Genomic DNA, 18,997 nt, shown 5'->3' on the forward strand with positions numbered 1-18,997 from the left:
ATATGCATAATGCTGAAGAAGGGACTCTTTCCCTGCTTTTAGGCACACGGAAGATGTAAAAACCTCAATGAGATATAACCCCTCCCCCCTCCCAACAAATCATATTATTATTTTGTATGACACTGAATGCTTAGTCTTTTAAAACTTGAATTGTTGAAATTGTTTAATATCCACATTTCAAGATGTCTTTATGCGTATATGAGTGATTCTGTGCGCGTGTGTGCGTCTGAAATATATGCAAAGTTTGTCTTCACAATTCACACAGATTATACAATACAGACAGTTAAAAACAAGTATATCTTATTTTCATTTCACGTCACGAAGAAGGGGAACTCAAATATTACATTAATTTTCTATTTTTAGCGAAGAGATATTGATATTTTGTGAGTTTTCAAAAAATAAAGAGTATTTGTATACACGACGGATTTGGCTGCATTAAAGTGCTAAGCCACAAATTCAAAATGTGACTTGAAAAATCCTCTTGAATCTACCAAAATATCAGTGTAGTAAATTTCCCCAAGACACTATTCAATCTTGAGTATGTAAAGGCTCATATACGAAAAAATTGGCCTTGTCGAGTCATTAACCTGATTTATGGATTTTTTCAAACTTTCGAAAGCGGATATCTCAAAATGAACATTGTGTGGGTTAGCACTATAATGCACCGACCCCTTCAAATATGAAGTTATAGCTCCAAAAATGTATTTCCAGCGTGAGGTGACAATGTTTTCAGTCATGATCAGATGATAAAAGGGGGAAACATGATATGTGATTACCCCATTTGCTCTGTCGTTCGTGCTGCACAGAAACTCTGCGTTTAATACCGGAAGTTCAAAAGCAGACACCGGAAGTGTGACCCCACTTGACCTCTGCGTGTTCATTATCTTCAATCATGGACCTACAACAAACAGGTCCATGCTTCAACGCAGCATCCGGCTAGTATTTACGAACCCGACCAGTAGCGACGAAATGTTTACCATATGCGATAGGGTGAATGACTCGAATTTACATATGCTGACTACTTTAATACTATAAATTTTCTGTTTGAGTTGAACCCCTGCCGGTCTTATTTACAACATGCCAGACTGCAGAGAGAGAGAGAGAGAGAGAGAGATAGGTGGACAGGGAGAGGTGAGAGAGAGGAAGGGAAGGGGATCTTAGGCATATTTGACGAGGACCAAGTATATATAATGCACTCACTATATCAGACATGGCGCTTGTCTACTCATTTTCCCATGAAAATAGATCACGTGAAATATCAACATGCAGAAATACAGAAAGATGTGGAAATACAATATCCTAACATGATGATGATGATCCACAGCATTTGTACATAGGGCCATTGATCTGTCATACAAACATTCAAAGGCGCAGACTCCTCCAAGAGAATTAGCAATTGAATGCCTGGTGAAAAATGTTAGTTTTGAGTGAGGCTTTCAAGTGATACAGTTTGTCAATTTCACGGAGAAAAGATGGGAGGGAGTTACATAGGCGAGGAGCAAACAAATAAAGTAAAGTTTCCAGATAATAGATTGGACAGTTTTCTAACCAAATACAATATTTTGAATCCTGATCAGTATGGGTTCAGAAAATCACATTCAACTGACCTGGCGCTTGCACAATTGTATGATCGAGTATCAAATGCCTTAGCTGACCGAAAGCATGTTATTGGTGTCTTTATGGACTTAAGCAAGGCATTTGATACTCTTGACCATTCTATTTTGCTATCAAAGCTACATTTTTATGGTATAAGAGGAACTGCTCTGAAACTGATCGCTAGTTATTTAAATGATCGAAAGCAATTCACATGTTTTGATTTCTGTAATTCGGATACATTGTTGATCAAATGCGGTGTACCACAAGGGTCCATTCTTGGGCCATTATTGTTTTTGTTATATGTTAATGATTTACCTAATGCATCAAGTTTATTACAGTACGTTATTTTTGCTGATGATACCAATGTATTTCTCTCAAATTCAGATTTTCAATGTCTTATTAGATCTTTAAATAATGAATTACCAAAATTGTCTCAGTGGTTCAAAAGTAATATCTTATCTTTGAATCTAAAGAAAACAAATTATATGCACTTCAAACATCCAAGGAAAGTGATTTGTAGTGACACTGAATGTATTCTAAAAATAGATGGCATTCCTCTTGAGAGGACAACATCCACTAAATTTCTTGGAATTGTATTTAATGAAACTCTTACTTGGAATGATCATGTGAAATATATTTCACCTCCTATTGCTCGTAATGTTGGAATATTATGTAAACTCAGACATTGTTTATCTTTTGATATCTTGATTATGCTTTATAATGCACTCATCCTACCATACATTTCTTATTGTAATATGATATGGGCAAACTCGGTGTCTGCTAACAATACTATATTAAAATTGCAAAAGAAAGTTATTCGTATATGTGCAAATGCTGGTTATAATGATCACACGGATCCCCTTTTCTTCTGCTTCAAGATCTTAAAGGTGAACGACATCCACACTTTACAAAATGCACTTTTGATGTTCCGCTTTAATACTGACTTATTACCCTCTTCATTTATTGATATGTTCCAGCTGAACTCAGAAATCCATTCTTATCCTACAAGGCAAGCAATGGATGTACACTTGAGTAACCCTAAAACACTCCTAGCACACAAATCAGTAAGACATACTGGCCCAGATATCTGGAATAGACTTCCACTTGAATTACGTAACATTAAGTCTATTCATTCATTTAAAAAAGCAGTAAAGAAAATGTTGATTTCACAGTACCGGTGATACCTTCTGTAGAAACACTTGATGACTCATTCTCTGTTCATTGTTGTATCTATTATGTTTGTTTCTCTCCGAGTCTCTGCACGTGCGGATGCACCTGCAGTATACTGTCCTCCTCTGATCCACTGGGATTCATTCCTTCTCTGTTGTTCATAATTCATGTTATGTCGGGCGAATCATGGTTCACTATAACGTCATGCCCTGAAAGGGCACGTAGAAATTTATGCTGTGTATGTAGATGATTGCTTTTTGTCTTCCTCTCTTTTTCTCTCTTTCTCATTCAATGTAACTTTTACAAGACAAAAGCAACACTTATTATGTGAATACATCACTGTAATTTATTAGTATAAATACAGTATGTGCATGTATGTATGTGTCTAGGTATAGAGGTATGTCGAGTTGATCTGGCGATAGACTAGTATCCGGAGGTTTTTATCATCTCCTCCCCTTCCTTTCTTCTTCTCTCTCTCTCTCTCTCTCTCTCTCTCTCTCTCCCTCTCCCTAACCCGTATTCCACGAGCATCATGTTGGACCCTCTTGTTTTTCTTCACTATAATGTTATTTGTTATCGGTTGCCAAACAGTCAAGCGTTGTGCTTATTATTGGCAATCGTTCTGTATGCAAATTATTAACATGTTACTCATGTAATTATACTACAGATGTATTGCATAATTGATGAAAATGATGAAAATTGTATAAAGTATACTACCGGTATTTTGTACTTTGTTAATGAAATTGCAGAAAATTGATGTATTTGAAAAAAAAATGGCATACAGAGAATAAATAAATCAAATCAAATCAAATCAAATCAGATTGTGTGGTCATATTATTGAGGTCGATGGAATTATACCAGTCACAGCCTATACTGTTTTACAGTCGTCCCTGAGGTAAGAAACCCAGCTTTGATTGCCAACAACGTGGTGTGATAATTATCAAGATAAGAGTGGAAACTATCACAGACACATGTCTGCACACACACACACACACACACACACACACACACACACATACCCCCCCCCACACACACTCATATATATATATATATATATATATATATATATATATATATATACATATAACGAAGAATAACCGGTAATGCAATATTTCGCCAATATATAAGAAAGAATGAGTTTATTGAGCAACTCAAATTTTGGGTGGCTTCCATCCACCATCTTCAGGAGTCTCGACGCGGAATGTTAATGCCAAAACATAAATTGAACATGAGTTGCTCAATAAACTCATTCTTTCTTATATATTGGCGAAATATTGCATTACCGGTTTATTTTTCGTTACATTGGAGCCAATACGTGAATTCGCAAATATATATATATATATATATATATATATATATATATATATATATATTAGATAATACATTATATATGCAGGCGTCATAATTATGTATATTGAACAGTACAAGACGCATATACACACACAACACAAAACTCATACACCTCGTACACACCGTATACATGGTATAAAAGTTCATTCTACGTAGAAAAGCATGTTTGCATGTTTCCTTGTTATGGCTTCATACCGTCATGCCTTTTACAGTTATCTTTTGATTTCCATGTTGCTACAAAACGTTGCCAATACTGAGCTTATTACTAGTATTTTGTTCACTATCTGTAAATAAAAAGCATTGCAAAAACAAAAATGTTAATCTGTTTTGTGTTGTTCCTTGTGTGATTTATATTATTTGGCTAGACAACCAGGAGACTCCTTGCCTGATGAGGTTCTTATTAATTTAGAACATAAATCTGAAACACAAAATACTTTTACAAAGCTGATAATATAGCGATAATATCACGTGATAGAAAGTTTGTGGCCTTCCCAGGAGCTAGACACCCGTGAGTCACACGGCCCACGAGCTAGCCATTCAAAAAAGTGCACGAGTCACACAGCCCAGAGCCAGAGACTAATGAAACAAGCCTACCAGCTAGAGTGGGCAAATAAGGCCCATGGATTCAACACTATATGCCATAATCGCAGTGACGTGCGACTGGAAAAAAATGACCTAACTGCATAAAGAGAAAAGATAGGGCTGCTATTACTATTTCCTGTTCTGTGATTACATATGGTTGAATGTGACAGTTTAGTAAAATATGCGATGATTTATTTTTTGGTAGTGTTTTTAAATTTTATTGTTGTTGTTGCAATGATAAGTATAAAGTATTATCTCAGTAAAGCTTCATTTGTATGTATACTTACAAAATACTTTATACAAAGTTGAATACGTTCTGAATTACTCAAGAGACCATGATTATTGTATGTTTTTGGATGTACCCAATGCCGTAATGATTCTGAAGTCAAAATGATTGTAGCGTCCTCGCAGAAATATTAGCGAGCTTTATATTTGCGACGCGAACGCTAAGATGACGCTAATGGGGGGCATTTATGTTCTGCACATGCACAAGAGAGCTGTTTCAATTTTTCAACCCTGGAGGCTGCGGCGTCGTCTTAACGAAGCGTTCGCGTCGCAGATGTAAACCTCGCTACTGTATCCATACGAAGGTAGAACTCTTAAAAAGCAGTTTAATCCTCTGTGCGTTACCATCAAAGTCTACAGGGGAATTATTCTCAACTACTTATTTTTCCGCGAAGAAAATTAAACATTGAAAATCTGAAGAACGACTCCCATAAGTGTGATACTTATTACGAGAAAAATTAAAAGAATGCTCGATGTGCGTTATAGTGTGCACGCTTTGCTTTTGTAATACCTTGTAGTACACAGATTCAGTACCGTCATTATAGATTGTATTTTATCAAACCAGTGATGCCTGTTTACAAAACAATTGGATAAAGAAGTCACATTTGTGGTGGTGTACTATGCTCTTGATATAGATTTAAGACAAAGCGAACAGATGTAATGTAAATGCCAGACATTATGAATCCCGTATATGATTTTGCTTTTGATTGTATTATTTAACTAATATATGTGTGTCTCTGTGTGTGTGTGTGTGTGTGTGTGTGTGTGTGTGTGTGTGTGTGTGTCTGTGTGTGTGTGTTTCTTCATTGCCGTGAGACATGATGACAAATAGAAAAACAAATGTTTTCTTGTTCTAGAATTTCATTGTGTGTGAACTTCTTTGATTTCTCTAGGATTTTGTTTTCGTTTTAATAACTAAAATTAGCCAGTATACTTTTAAGGTAGAACGATATAATGGTAGAAAACAAAACAAAATCAGATTTTCATCATTAAGACGTTTATGATTATGCAAAATTCAAATGATTTAGAAGTAGGTGGCAGCAGTGCTATGTCAAACGTGTTTGACATAGCTGATGTTAAATAAAGTAAGCCCATCAAATTATGTAAACAAATAAAGAAAATAAATAAAAAAACATATATATCGTGTTATCGAATGAGACGTGTTCATCAGTAATGAAAATAAGTAATTTAGTTGCCTTTCATCTTAGTTGTCATTTTTGATGACCTTATATCACATTCTGATCGACTGGACTTTCGAAATGAAATGAAATGAAATCACGGAGAGAACAGTTTTATGATTCATCCGAGACACTTCTTTAATTCAGCTAGACTGTCTAGCTGGCAAACATCTACCCGAGCATTGGGCCGTATGCATGAAAACTGGCAATTGCTTGTGCTATATAGCCTTTTGCTTGTCTGACGCCTCAAGCGGTCATCTACAATGCATTTTGTCTCCCAAGTTGAATCTTAAAACCTGTCTATAATGACCATAATATGGACCCATACAGAGCCGTAGTGAGGGAGGTAAATTATATAACAATACTATCAATTTCAAAATAAAACAAAACAATAAAAAAAAAGAAATGCAAAAAAATGAGAGTAATCTTCTGCTTAAAGGACAAGTTCACCTTCATAAACATAAGGATTGAGAGAATGTAGCAATATTAGTAGAACACAACATTGAAAGTTTGAGGAAAATCAGACAATCCGTTCAAAGGTTATGAATTTTTGAAGTTTTTGTGCAGTAACCGCTGGATGAGAAGACTACTGCAGTGTATGAATAACTTGTGAGTCACATGCGTACAACAATATAAGGAAAATATAAAGAGAATTTCACAAAATTTCATCTTTTGAAAAAAATACACATTCCCCTGACTCATTACCGATATATGTTACGGGTAATATTATTCCCCCTGCCTTTAGAAAGAGGCAAGTCAAGTGCTCTTTTATTATGCGAAAAAAGTGAAAATATGTTGAATTTTCTTTTACATTTTCTTTATACTGTTGTACGCATATGACTCACAAGCTGTAGTAGTCTCCTCATCCAGCGGTTCCAACACAAAGATTTTAAAAATTCATAACTTTTGCATCGATTGTCCAATTTTCCTCAAACTTTCACTGATGTTTTCTACTAATATTGTTGCATTCTCTCAATCCTTATGTTTATGAAGGTGAACTTGTCCTTTAATATGCAGAAAATGATTTTTATTTTTGCATTTTTTTGCTTGTTTCGTTCTTGAAATTCATAGTAAAGTTATTTGATTTCCCTCCCTCACATCTCCTCTTGGTGGAGACACTGCGACTCATCGTTGTTAATGCCCCGTTTCATTAATATGCATTTGTGTGGCCTGTTGGGCCCAGGTAGGAGAGAAGAGGCTGGATCGAGTCTGGGACGATGCTGTGTTAAGCGAAGGAAGAATACAGTTTTCTTGTTACTTTAAGTCTGTTATCATGGTGGTGGTGATTTGTTTGTTGTCAGAATGTGTGACATGTTGTTATGCCACCAGGATTTCTCTCAATAGCTGATTCCCGATCTTGAGGTCGCTATAGTTCAAGTCCCATGGCCAATGGCAGGAAACTGTACCCTGGATAGGACACGATCTTTCCTGAAGCACGCTACCGAGGGGACCCTTAAAGGGATGGTATGATAGTTTGGGGCGAGATGGGGAGTCAGATTTTAACTTTTCGTGAGATGATTACAAACCACTTTTATGAAACATTGATAAACATACATATTACTAAGAGGGATTTAACCAGTATCATTACTTTTATGACAATCGATTTGGAAATAGCTGAGATTTCCAAAACCAAAGTAGTCATAATAAAAGGACGTGGGACCGCTTTGTTTTATTTATTTATTCATTTTTTTATATTCAGCCATTTCAAAACGATTGTCCTCAAAAAAACGTTTTTTCATTTAGTGGTTTCTAATTATTTCGCAAAAAATAAAGTTAAAACCTGACTCCCCTATGCATCTCAACCAAACCTATACCATTCCTTTAATGTCCAGCCCTATCGGTCCCATTGTTGCTTGCTTGCTTGTTTGCTGCTGCATTCAATTATGCATGCTCCATCAATGAATTGGAAAGATTTTAACCCCAGTCCTCATATGCAGCTTCAAAATTGTAAAATACACAATGTTGCGTGCAACCTGTTCTGTTACATACCTCCTTATTTGATTATCACTCCCTTCACACGCAAGGTTGAGCTTCCAACTTACAAGTAGAGGTCAAAGTACACACGACTTGAGTATTGTATGGATACCAATGACAAATACACGAGAAGGACGAATTAAAAAAAAGAAGCTAGATGAATAATATTGTAAACACAGCTCAGTATCAAATCCCCAGATCATTGGGTTTTCATTATCAGTTGACATTGGCGGTGATAAGGGTTTGTTTGGGTGGTGCAGTTGTTGCTATTTTTTTTTCTACTCGTTTATGAGAAAAAGATGACAGCAGGAAAGTTCCACGTCACGTAAGCCTACTGTGTAAGGGTTGGAGCGTTCAGCGGAACGATCGGAATACAATGGGGCAAATTGGACGCAGGTCTGTTCACGGTCTGCCGACAAAAGGTGTTGACCCCTGAAGCTGAAGCTTTACATGACCTCGTTTCTGAACGTTTTCACTTCATTCGAAGTCGCTAGACTTGTGGGGCTCACGAAAGGCAGGAGAGTGTTTACAATATGGCTTCCCCAAATGCTCAGGATATCATTTTCTTCGCGATCGTTGGAGTTCTGACCAAATGGCTCGTTGGATTGCTTCGAAACTTTTGGCAGAGCAAGGAGCTCTTTTCTTCCCTACCACCCGGGCCGCCAGGTTTACCCGTCTTGGGAAACTTAGCGATGGTCCAAACCGACATGCGTGGGGTGTTCAGTCGACTGGCGCTGGAATACGGCGGGGTGTTCTCATTCCGTGTCGGACCGATCCCAGTGGTAGTGGTATGCGACGTGGAGGCGGTGAATGAAGCCTTTCTCGTACAGGGAGACTCGTTCGAAGATCGCCTGATGCCGCCCCTTTTGCGTTACGCCATTGGTTCAAAAGGTACATACGAATAAGATGTATGTTATTAGCCTTCTTTAGTAAGGAGGGAGGGGGGTCGTTTATGGTCTAAGCGTGTCGTCGTGACTTTAATCTCTATTTTGAATGGCTTTTTTTGTAGGCATGAATGAGAAAAACCCTGTCAGTTAACGTGTTATTACAGGATAACTTAACAGGGGTCCAAATCTACTAACGAAAATGTATCAAACAAAATATATTTGATAAAAATTGCTGTATCTCAACTTTGACATGTACAATATATCCCTCGCTTGCCGGTTCAGGCTGACGCAATTTTGATTTCTTTTTACTCGTGCATTCTTCTGGGGGAGCAAAGCTGTGAAGATACAGAGGTTGCCACGAATGAATGAATGGATGGATGAATGAATGAATGAATGATGAATTAATTAGAATTAATAATTACTTAAATGAATGGATGAATGATTAATGGAGCTCAATGTTCTTCACAGGGAGTTTTGCCTTCGACAACGGACCTGTTTGGAAAGCGCGCCGTCGCTTCGGGCTGAGTGCAATGAGAAACCTGGGAATGGGCAAAAGCAGCATGGAGCGACGAATTACAGAAGAGGCCAGAATATTGTGCGAAAGGTTCGAAAACAACCAGACCTTTAACCCCAAAGGTCTCATCACCAACGCAGTGGCGAACGTCATCTGTAGCATCAGCTTCGGATCGAGGTGGGTCTTGTCCGAGAACTTCGAAAAAAAAAAGATCATTGGAGTAGGTCCACCATTGAATGTGTGCACACCCGCCTGAAATCTTCAACTTGAAGAAGAAGAGAGGGGAGAGGGAGGGGTTGGGAAGGGAGAGCATTACCCCTTGACCTTATATCACGATCGTGTAAACCTATTATATAACACCGTCCCTCTCCCTTTATTTATTCATCAAGTGCGTGATATGCGTATTGTATTGTATTGTATTGTATTTATTCAGACAAATCAAAAACAACATGTCTAGGGGTGCAAAAAAAGGTACGAATACCCATGCATGTCTGCACCCCTGGAGTACATCATCACAAAATTAAACAAATTAAAAATTATGACTGGAACATTGAAATACAAAAATCTAAATACATATAGGTACAAATATAATACAGTTATTGTAAAATGACAATGAAATCAAACTCTGGCCTTCTGAACAGCAATATATTGCACAAAAAATGGGTAACCAGGATAAAATGTAAATAAGTGATATCGCAAGAGAGGAATAATCATCTAAGACAACAAACCATATTGCAGGGTATACTAGCGGAATATTAAAACATGGACGAATACATAAAAAAAAAAAAAGTCTATATCATAGTATATGCACATTAATATTGCACCGGACAAAGTAAGGTTAAAATTCATCAAATGAGACTTATATGATATACATGATACATTGTAGAATGAATTCACATACATAAAAACTGTCTTAATAAATATTTAAAGCGAGAAAGAGATGTACTGGCTACAATGTTACTTGGCAATGAATTCCATTCTTGTGAAGTCTTGAGATAAAAAGAACATTTTAAATAATCAGTTCTTGCAAACGGGATATATACTTTCTTATTATGATCATTTCTACCAAATCTGTTCTCTCGTGTAATTCTTTGTTGTCCAGTATTCACTATATCATTTATCATTTTGTAAAACATTATAAGTCTGAAATACTTACGTCTTGTAATTAATTTCGAGAAATGTATCTTTTGCAACAACGTATCATAACCTGTTTCCCAGTCACGAAACAATAATCTAACAAACCTCTTCTGAACACGCTCATGTATGTTAATGTGAGATAATCTGTATGGATCCCATGCAGCAGCACAATATTCTAAACATGGACGTATAAGAGAATTATATAAACTGATTAAAACATGTGAGGGACAATGTAAAAAATTCCTTTTTATGACACCAATAATTTTATTACATTTAACATACGTTTCATTACAATGATCGTTCCAGTTGAGTGTTTTATTGATAATTATTCCTAGATATTTTTCTGAATGAGTTATACTTAATTTCTTTTCACATAAAACATAATCATAATCATATTTTGTTCTTTTCCGTGACATTTTCATAATCTTACATTTATTAACATTAAAGTCAAGATGCCATGTCTTAGACCATTTACCCAAAGCATCAAGATCTCCTTGTAAATCGTCACAGTCTTCAAGTGAATTAATACACCTATACAAAATGCAATCGTCTGCATAAAGACGAATATTGGAAGATATATCATTAGTAATATCATTTATGAAACATAAAAACAAAATCGGACCAAGGATGGTTCCCTGCGGGACACCAGACTTAACATCAACCCAGTCGGCACATTCCCCGTTGAGCACAACCCTCTGCTCTCTATGTTCTAGAAAATTCATGATCCATTTCAAATTGGAGTTTACTACACCGTACCTTTGTAATTTAATTTCTAAAAGACTGTGCGGAACACTATCAAACGCCTTGGCGAAATCTAAAAAGACGATATCCACTTGGGAGCCTGAGTCCATCGCACTTGACCAATCGTGAATAGCTTCGATCAATTGTGTCTCACATGAGCGCTTTTCACGGAAACCGTGCTGACCGTCACACAATATATTGTTCACTGACAGGTGATTAACAAGTCGACGACATACAATCTTTTCAAGTAATTTGCACACAATAGAAGTCATAGAAATTGGACGATAATTATTTGGGTCGTTTTTCTCACCTTTCTTAAATATAGGGCAAATGTTAGCTCTTCGCCAGTCAACGGGCAGCTTTCCCGAGGACAAAGATTCATTGAATAATTTACATAAGGAACTGGCTAATTGTTCAGACCCTTCTTTCAATATTTTTGCTGGCAAGCCGTCTGGTCCTTGGGATTTACTGACATCAATATTCTGTAATAATTTCCGCACTTCAGCGACATCACAAACAATATTTTCCATGACTGGAACACAAGAAAACAAATCGTTCAGTCGGGGATGAGTGATATGCGTGATATGATAGGGTCAAAACAATACATTTAACTCTTTAGCAGAGATTTCGCAGCAACCCTGGTAATGCGCAGTTTTCGGATATCTCTTTTGTTTAACTACAGACTCTCCTGACTCGCTTTACTTTCCGATCTCTCAGGTTCGACTACGACGACCCGGTGTTCCAAGGTTTTGTAGTAAAAGTCCATCAAGCTGTGTCTTCAATCTCATTTTTCTCCCTCGGCAACGCACTGCCCTTTCTCTTCTACTCGCCCCTGTATTCCGACTTCCGCTACCTCGTCGACTTCATGAGAAGTATGGTCCAGCGCATCGTCGGTGAACATCGTAAGACGCTGGACGAGCACGATGTCCGCGACATCATCGATCTCTACATCTTGGAGATTCGTCGGCAGCAGAAGTGCGGGGAGGAGATCGTGTTCGATGACGACAGGGTGTGGCGAGGTATCTTTGACCTGTTTGCAGCCGGAACAGGCACGACGAGTGCCACTCTTCTCTGGGCCTTTCTCTTCTTGGTGAAATTCCCCGACGCAATGAAACAGGTGACTTGTTAAACTAATGGGACATATACATTAGGCCTATCTACAATGTATGTGATTATAAATTATCACCACGAAAAATCAAAGTAGCGTACATGAACAAATAAAACAACAATGTAGTAGTTGGTTTCAAACCTTACATTATTACGGTTTCCTTACAATATTCTCATATTTCTCTGTTGCCTTTCTCCCTCCCCCTCCGTTTCAACTTTTTTTCTCTTCACGGCCATTTTATGCTTTCCTACCTGCTCAAACATAGACTTGTTGCCCCATCCTGCCCCCCCTCTATCTTACTCTTTATCTCCCTCGTACTGTCTTGCTCTTTCTTTAACTCGGTTCCTCTACTCTTTCTCGTCTCTTTATTTTATGTATTCCTAGAGAGAAGAGAGCGTCACCGTTTTTCTTTTGAGGTAAAAACAGAAGACTGAACGATAATTGCATGACGGTTATAGTAGAACTAGTCACCGCATCAACCATACATTTTTTTTTTTGCCTTGACAACAACTAGGTCCAAGATGAGGTTGACCGCGTCGTCGGTGATCATCGATCTCCGTCGATGTCGGATCAAGACGCCATGCCTGTGACGATGGCTACGATTATGGAGATTCAGCGATTTCGACACGTGGCTCCCCTTGGGGTGCCGAGAAGAACCAACAAGGAGGCCACCATCAAGGGATACCGCATCCCGAAAGGAACAGGTATACGGCAACAGTACCGAGCATCAATTTACGTTGTTATCTGCAACCATGGTAACGATTGTACCGTTTGTTTAATCAGTAAGGGCTTCTTCAACTCTCAAACACCATCAGCAACTCTCTTGTGAATTATGTCGACGGCTTTGTGAGGTAACTATCCTCTAAAAATGTTTGATTAAATGGCTCCTTTATAGAAGTGAATATCGGTAGCTCACGTTCATCTTTGGCCATGGTGACTGCTCTACCCACGATGTTTCTCTTCACTCAGGTGTTAAAATGAACATTATTCGACAATGCTCTATTGATGTCAGTGCCATTGCTTCAGACAGAGCAGTGCCGACAAGGCAAAGGACCAGTAGAGTATTGGATATGATCATAGTATCATAATAATCTTAACACCAAGAAAGTGAGGATTTGATATCTTGCCTTGGGATAACAATGTCATGGCTAATGGCTTTAACAATTGACAGGCCCATTAATCAGTAATCATGGGAATCGCTTGGTCAAAATTCTTACACAGTACACCGCAGGTTTTCTTGCTTTGGAAAGAACGCAACACAAACATGATCTGCGTCATATGGTTTTTACACTGTACTCTACACAGATCCAAATGTACTTCCGTCAATGCACTCCTTTCCTTTAAATGTAATCCCACTTCCCTTTTCTTTCCTTCGTTTTGTTCCCTCTTTTCTCATTTTCCGCACTCTTTGTACAATTGTAGTTGTACGCTCTTCACCTCCTCTTCCCCCTTCCCTCTGAGGCACCCACACAGTACAAGCATAGTCTTTTGAGTTGGAACCTTCTTTCTTTTTGCAGAATGTATAAACATGTTTGCATAGAAATATAATCGTTATGTTTTTTCTTGTACTGAACATAGACATGAACATGTTGTTATTCGTTGCTTCCTATGTATCATACGATTAAATTTCCAATTTCACATATTACCTTGTACAATCCTGGTGGAAAAAAGGAAAAAAGTTGAATCTGAGAAACGTCCAAATTCTAGAAATGAGATTTCTCTTCAGCTCCGATGAACTGCGTATTAAAGCGAAGGAATCATCATCTTATCTTTTATTTTGGATTCCCCTCAGCTGTGATGATGAACCTGTGGGAGCTGATGATGAGCCCGAAGTACTGGGACAAGCCGGAAGAGTTCCGTCCTTCTCGATTCCTCAGCGAAGATGGAAAGACCGTACGAAAGCCAGATGCCTTCATTCCGTTTGGCATCGGTAAGCGACACACTCAGTCTTATGTCCTATAAATGGGAACACTGTGTACAGAATAATACTTGGTATCATGGTCAAGACACATGTTGATATCTGTAACTCTCTCGCTCCTTTACTAACGTGTGTCTAAGCATCCACATAATGCAGACAAATGATAGGCATGTTACTTGCACCAGAGCCTGTGGTATACAAACACGTAGGGGGAGGGGTCAAATAGACAGACGGAAGAAAGCGAGAGCTGGGGAAACAGAGAAAGGAAGAACATCAATACTTTCTAGTCTGGCTTCCAGACGATCTCCCTGTATTAATTTGAATATTAACGCCCCCTAGCGACGAAAGAACTAGCAGGTTGAGTTTTTTTTTAAAATTATTATTATTCACGTTCCATATTCCACATTTCGTACAAGTTTTATATTCCATTTGATTTGAAGCAGAAATGTTTTTCACACAATAGTCAGTTTGAACCAATAATACACAAATATATAAGGACATATAATTAACGTGTAATATGAGGAACCCACTAAAAAGCAAAGCTTGTAGGATGTTGGTTCCAAAAATATAACATAGGGTTCTAGCACAGTATATCAAAGTCAGAGGTGACCTACCATGCAAAATTCAAAATATCGAGAATATTACAATGTTTACGGGATGTACAAAGTATAGTATATAATGTTTTATGATTAACTTATGGTATAAATGCTTAAAAAAGTAGCAAGTTAATCAAACTGGTGAGGTCATCCGAGCGAGGCATCATTTAAGTATATGCAAAAAAAAAATAAAAAAAATTAAGCGATTACGGCGAAATAATTACACATAGGATTTTAGAAAATTGGCTTTGAGATTTTTCTTAAAGGAGCTTAAAGAACTTGAGTGCAACCGAACCGAATCTAACTCATTCCAGAAAGAAGGGCCGGTAGATGTAATTATTGTCTTAAGGGCTAAAACTGTACGAACAGGAGAAAAATGATAGGATTCACTGTGTCTTGTAGGGTAAGTATGAATATCACTGTTTTTCACAAACATTGAGGAAAATATACTAGGAAGGTCACCAGTATTCAACTTATACATGAAAATTCCAACATGATATAAATACAAATCAGAAATTTTTAACAATTTACAAGTACTTGAAACAAACAATTCATCAGTATGATCAAAAAATTGTGCTCGATTTATAATCCGCAAGTTGAATGGTCCTGTGGCGCCGCGGAGGGCTATGTCTAAAACTGTTGTCAAAGGGTGTGGGAAACAGACAAGTCGTTTCGCTTGTAGGGTTATGTTATGGTAAGTTAAGGGCAAAGTAGTCAGAAAAATGCTTGTCTCACAAAAGGTTTTAAATGTAAATGATGGACATTGCAATTAGTCGCAATCAGTGTCTCAATAGCAAGAAGTCGAGACACTAGTTTAGTAAATGCTAGGAAAAATAATCCTATTTTCCATCCCCGCTTTAACAGGAAGTCGGATCTGCTTGGGACAGCTGTTGGCTAAGATGGAACTCTTCCTCTTCTTGACAAACATCCTCCAGCGCTTCACCTTGGAGCTAGCGGACGAAAGCCTTGACGTGAGCCTGGACGGGCGGGCTGGAATCGCTCTGGTCCCCGTTGATTACAAGCTTAAGCTCAAGCAGCGTTAGTCCACGTCTGGTCCTCAATTTCTGGTCATGTTTTCAGAATTTTATAAAATTCAACCTATCGGATATGACTGTAAAATCTCAAACGGTGGCGGCGCTATTTACTTAATACTCTACTATTATGTGTCGACAACGCTGGTGTTGACAGAGTAGGCTTTATCTGATCGTAGATAAAAACAAACAAAACATGGAACACTATCTCTATCTCGAAATTGCTGTAGTTTTGTAGATTTTCTCAGCAATTGTTACGCGTTGGGGAAAAGAAATATGACGTTATAGCTCCGAAAATGTATTTCCAGCGTGAGGTGACAATGTTTTCAGTCATGATCAGATGATAAAAGGGGGAAACATGAAATGTGATTACCCCATTGGCTCTGTCGTTCGTGTTGCACAGAAACTCCGCGTTTAATACCGGAAGTGCAAAAGCAGACACCGGAAGTGTGACCCCACTTGACCTCTGCGTGTTCATGATCTTCAACGCAGCATCCGGCTAGTGTTTACGAACCCGACCAGTAGCGACGAAATGTTTACCATATGCGATAGGGTGAATGACTCGAATTTACATATGCTGACTACTTTAATACTATAAATTTTCTGTTTGAGTTGAACCCCTGCCGGTCTTATTTAAAACAATACAGACTGCAGAGAGAGAGAGAGAGAGAGAGAGAGAGAGAGGTGGACAGGGGAAGGTGAGAGAGAGGGAGGGAAGGCGGGTTCTTAAGGGATAGGCATATTGGACGAGGACAAAATGTACTCACTATATCAGACAACATGGCGCTTGTCTCCTCATTTTCCCATGAAAATAGATCACGCGCAATATCAACATGCAGAAATACAGAAAGATGTGAAAATACAATATCCTAACATGATGATGATGATCCACAGCATTTGTATATAGCGCCATTGATCAGTCATAGAAACATTCAAAGGCGCAGACTCGACTCCTCCAAGAGAATTAGCAATTGAATGCCTGGTGAAAAATGTGAGTTTTGAGTGAGGCTTTCAAGTGATACAGTTTGTCAATTTCACGGAGAAAAGATGGGAGGGAGTTACATTGCCGAGAAGCAAACAAATAAAGTAAAGTTTCCAGATTGTGTGGTCATATTATTATAGTCAATGGAATTATACCAGTCACAGCCTATATTGTTCTACAGTCGTCCCTGAGGTAAGAAACCCAGCTTTGATTGCCAACAAAGTGGCATGATAATTATCAAGATAAGAGTGGAAACTATCACAGACACATGTCTGCACACACACACACACACACACACACACACACACATACACACACACACACACATACCCCCCCACACACACACACATAACGAAGAATAACCGGTAATGCAATATTTCGCCAATATATAAGAAAGAAATGAGTTCATTGAGCAACTCAAATTTTCGGTGGCTTCCATCCACCTTCTTCAGGAGTCTCGACGCGGAATGTCAATGCCAAAACATAAATTGAATATGAGTTGCTCAATAAACTCATTCTTTCTTATATATTGGCGAAATATTGCATTACCGGTTTATTCTTCGTTACATTGGAGCCAATACGTGAATTCGCAACATATATATATATATATATATATATATATATATATATATATATATTAGATAATACATTATATATGCAGGCGTCATAATTATGTACATTGAACAGTATAAGACGCATATACACACACAACACAAAACTCATACAACTTGTACACACCGTATACATGGTATAAAAGTTCATTCTACGTAGAAAAGCATGTTTGCATCCTTGTTATGGTTTCATACCATTATGCCTTTTACAGTTATCTTTTGATTTCTATGTTGCTACAAAACTTTGCCAATACTGAGCTTATTACTAGTATTTTATTCGCTATCCGTAAATAAAAAGCATTGCAAAAACAAAAATGTTAATGTGTTTTGTGTTGTTCCTTGTGTGATTTATATTATTTGGCTAGACGACCAGGAGACTCCTTGCCTGATGAGGTTCTTATTTAGAACATAAATCTGAAACACAAAATACTTATTACAAAGCTGATAATATAGCGATAATATCACGTGATAGAAAGTTTGTGGCCTTCCCAGGAGCTAGACACCCGTGAGTCACACGGCCCACGAGCTAGCCATTCAAAAAAGTGCACGAGTCATACAGCCCAGAGCCAGAGACTAATGAAACAAGCCCACCAGCTAGAGTGGGCAAATAAGGCCCATGGATTCAACACTATATAGTGGAAACTAAGGCCCATTAGCTCGGCACTTTAGGCAAAGTGATACACGTAGTGGTCGGGGACCTTTTTTGTATAGTGTCGAGCTCGTGGGCCCTATTTTACTTGTGTCTAGATCGTGAGCCTTATTTGCCTGTGTCTAACTAGTAGACCGTAAAGCTCGTGTGCCTAATTTCTTAATGTCGAGCTCGTGGGCCTTGTCCACTTAGTGTTTAGCTCTTAAACTGACACTCGTGGGCTCTGTGACTCGTGGGTGTTGAGCTCGTCACGTGCAAACGAAATTTTCGTAACGCTTGCTGGTCCAAGATATTGTGAGATATTAAAGGGTAACCAACGTAACCGACGGATATTCAAGACAGAGATATGTTTATAAAACAGATGTGTTCACATTCAACAATGTATGTTTATAGTGTAAAAATTGCCGATTTCAATGGGCCCTGGGATATATGCTTAACTCCCGAACTTATTCCTGGCGTTTTTTGGCCAGTAACACTCCTACGTACAAGGTCTGCTAATACTATAACATACATCCAACTGCACTCACCGATACAGATCCATACACAAGTGTTTATGCACACGATAAACATGTCTCAATGTGTGTACGTATGACCAACATACCATATACATTTTGCTCCCGCAATTGTGAAGGTGAGAGAGGATATCCCTCTGACCCTAGTTCATAACATCTTTCCGCAGGAAATTGTC

At 38.1% G+C, this 18,997-nt stretch overlaps 1 protein-coding gene across 1 annotated transcript; it reads left to right on the plus strand.

The window, feature by feature from the left end:
* The first annotated feature begins 8,521 nt into the window (after nucleotides 1-8,521).
* LOC139716083 (cytochrome P450 2U1-like) lies at nucleotides 8,522-17,346 on the plus strand. Its single transcript, XM_071627636.1, has 6 exons — nucleotides 8,522-9,026; nucleotides 9,491-9,713; nucleotides 12,132-12,531; nucleotides 13,037-13,226; nucleotides 14,315-14,452; nucleotides 15,901-17,346. The coding sequence occupies exons 1-6, from the start codon at nucleotides 8,669-8,671 to the stop codon at nucleotides 16,077-16,079; spliced, it is 1,488 nt and encodes a 495-aa protein (XP_071483737.1). The 5' UTR covers nucleotides 8,522-8,668; the 3' UTR covers nucleotides 16,080-17,346.
* Nucleotides 17,347-18,997: the final 1,651 nt, after the last annotated feature.

Source organism: Diadema antillarum, unplaced genomic scaffold (genome assembly GCF_040938485.1).
Source record: "Diadema antillarum isolate AM-2024a unplaced genomic scaffold, OU_Dant_1.0 scf00000060, whole genome shotgun sequence".
Taxonomy (NCBI): Eukaryota; Metazoa; Echinodermata; class Echinoidea; order Diadematoida; family Diadematidae; genus Diadema; species Diadema antillarum.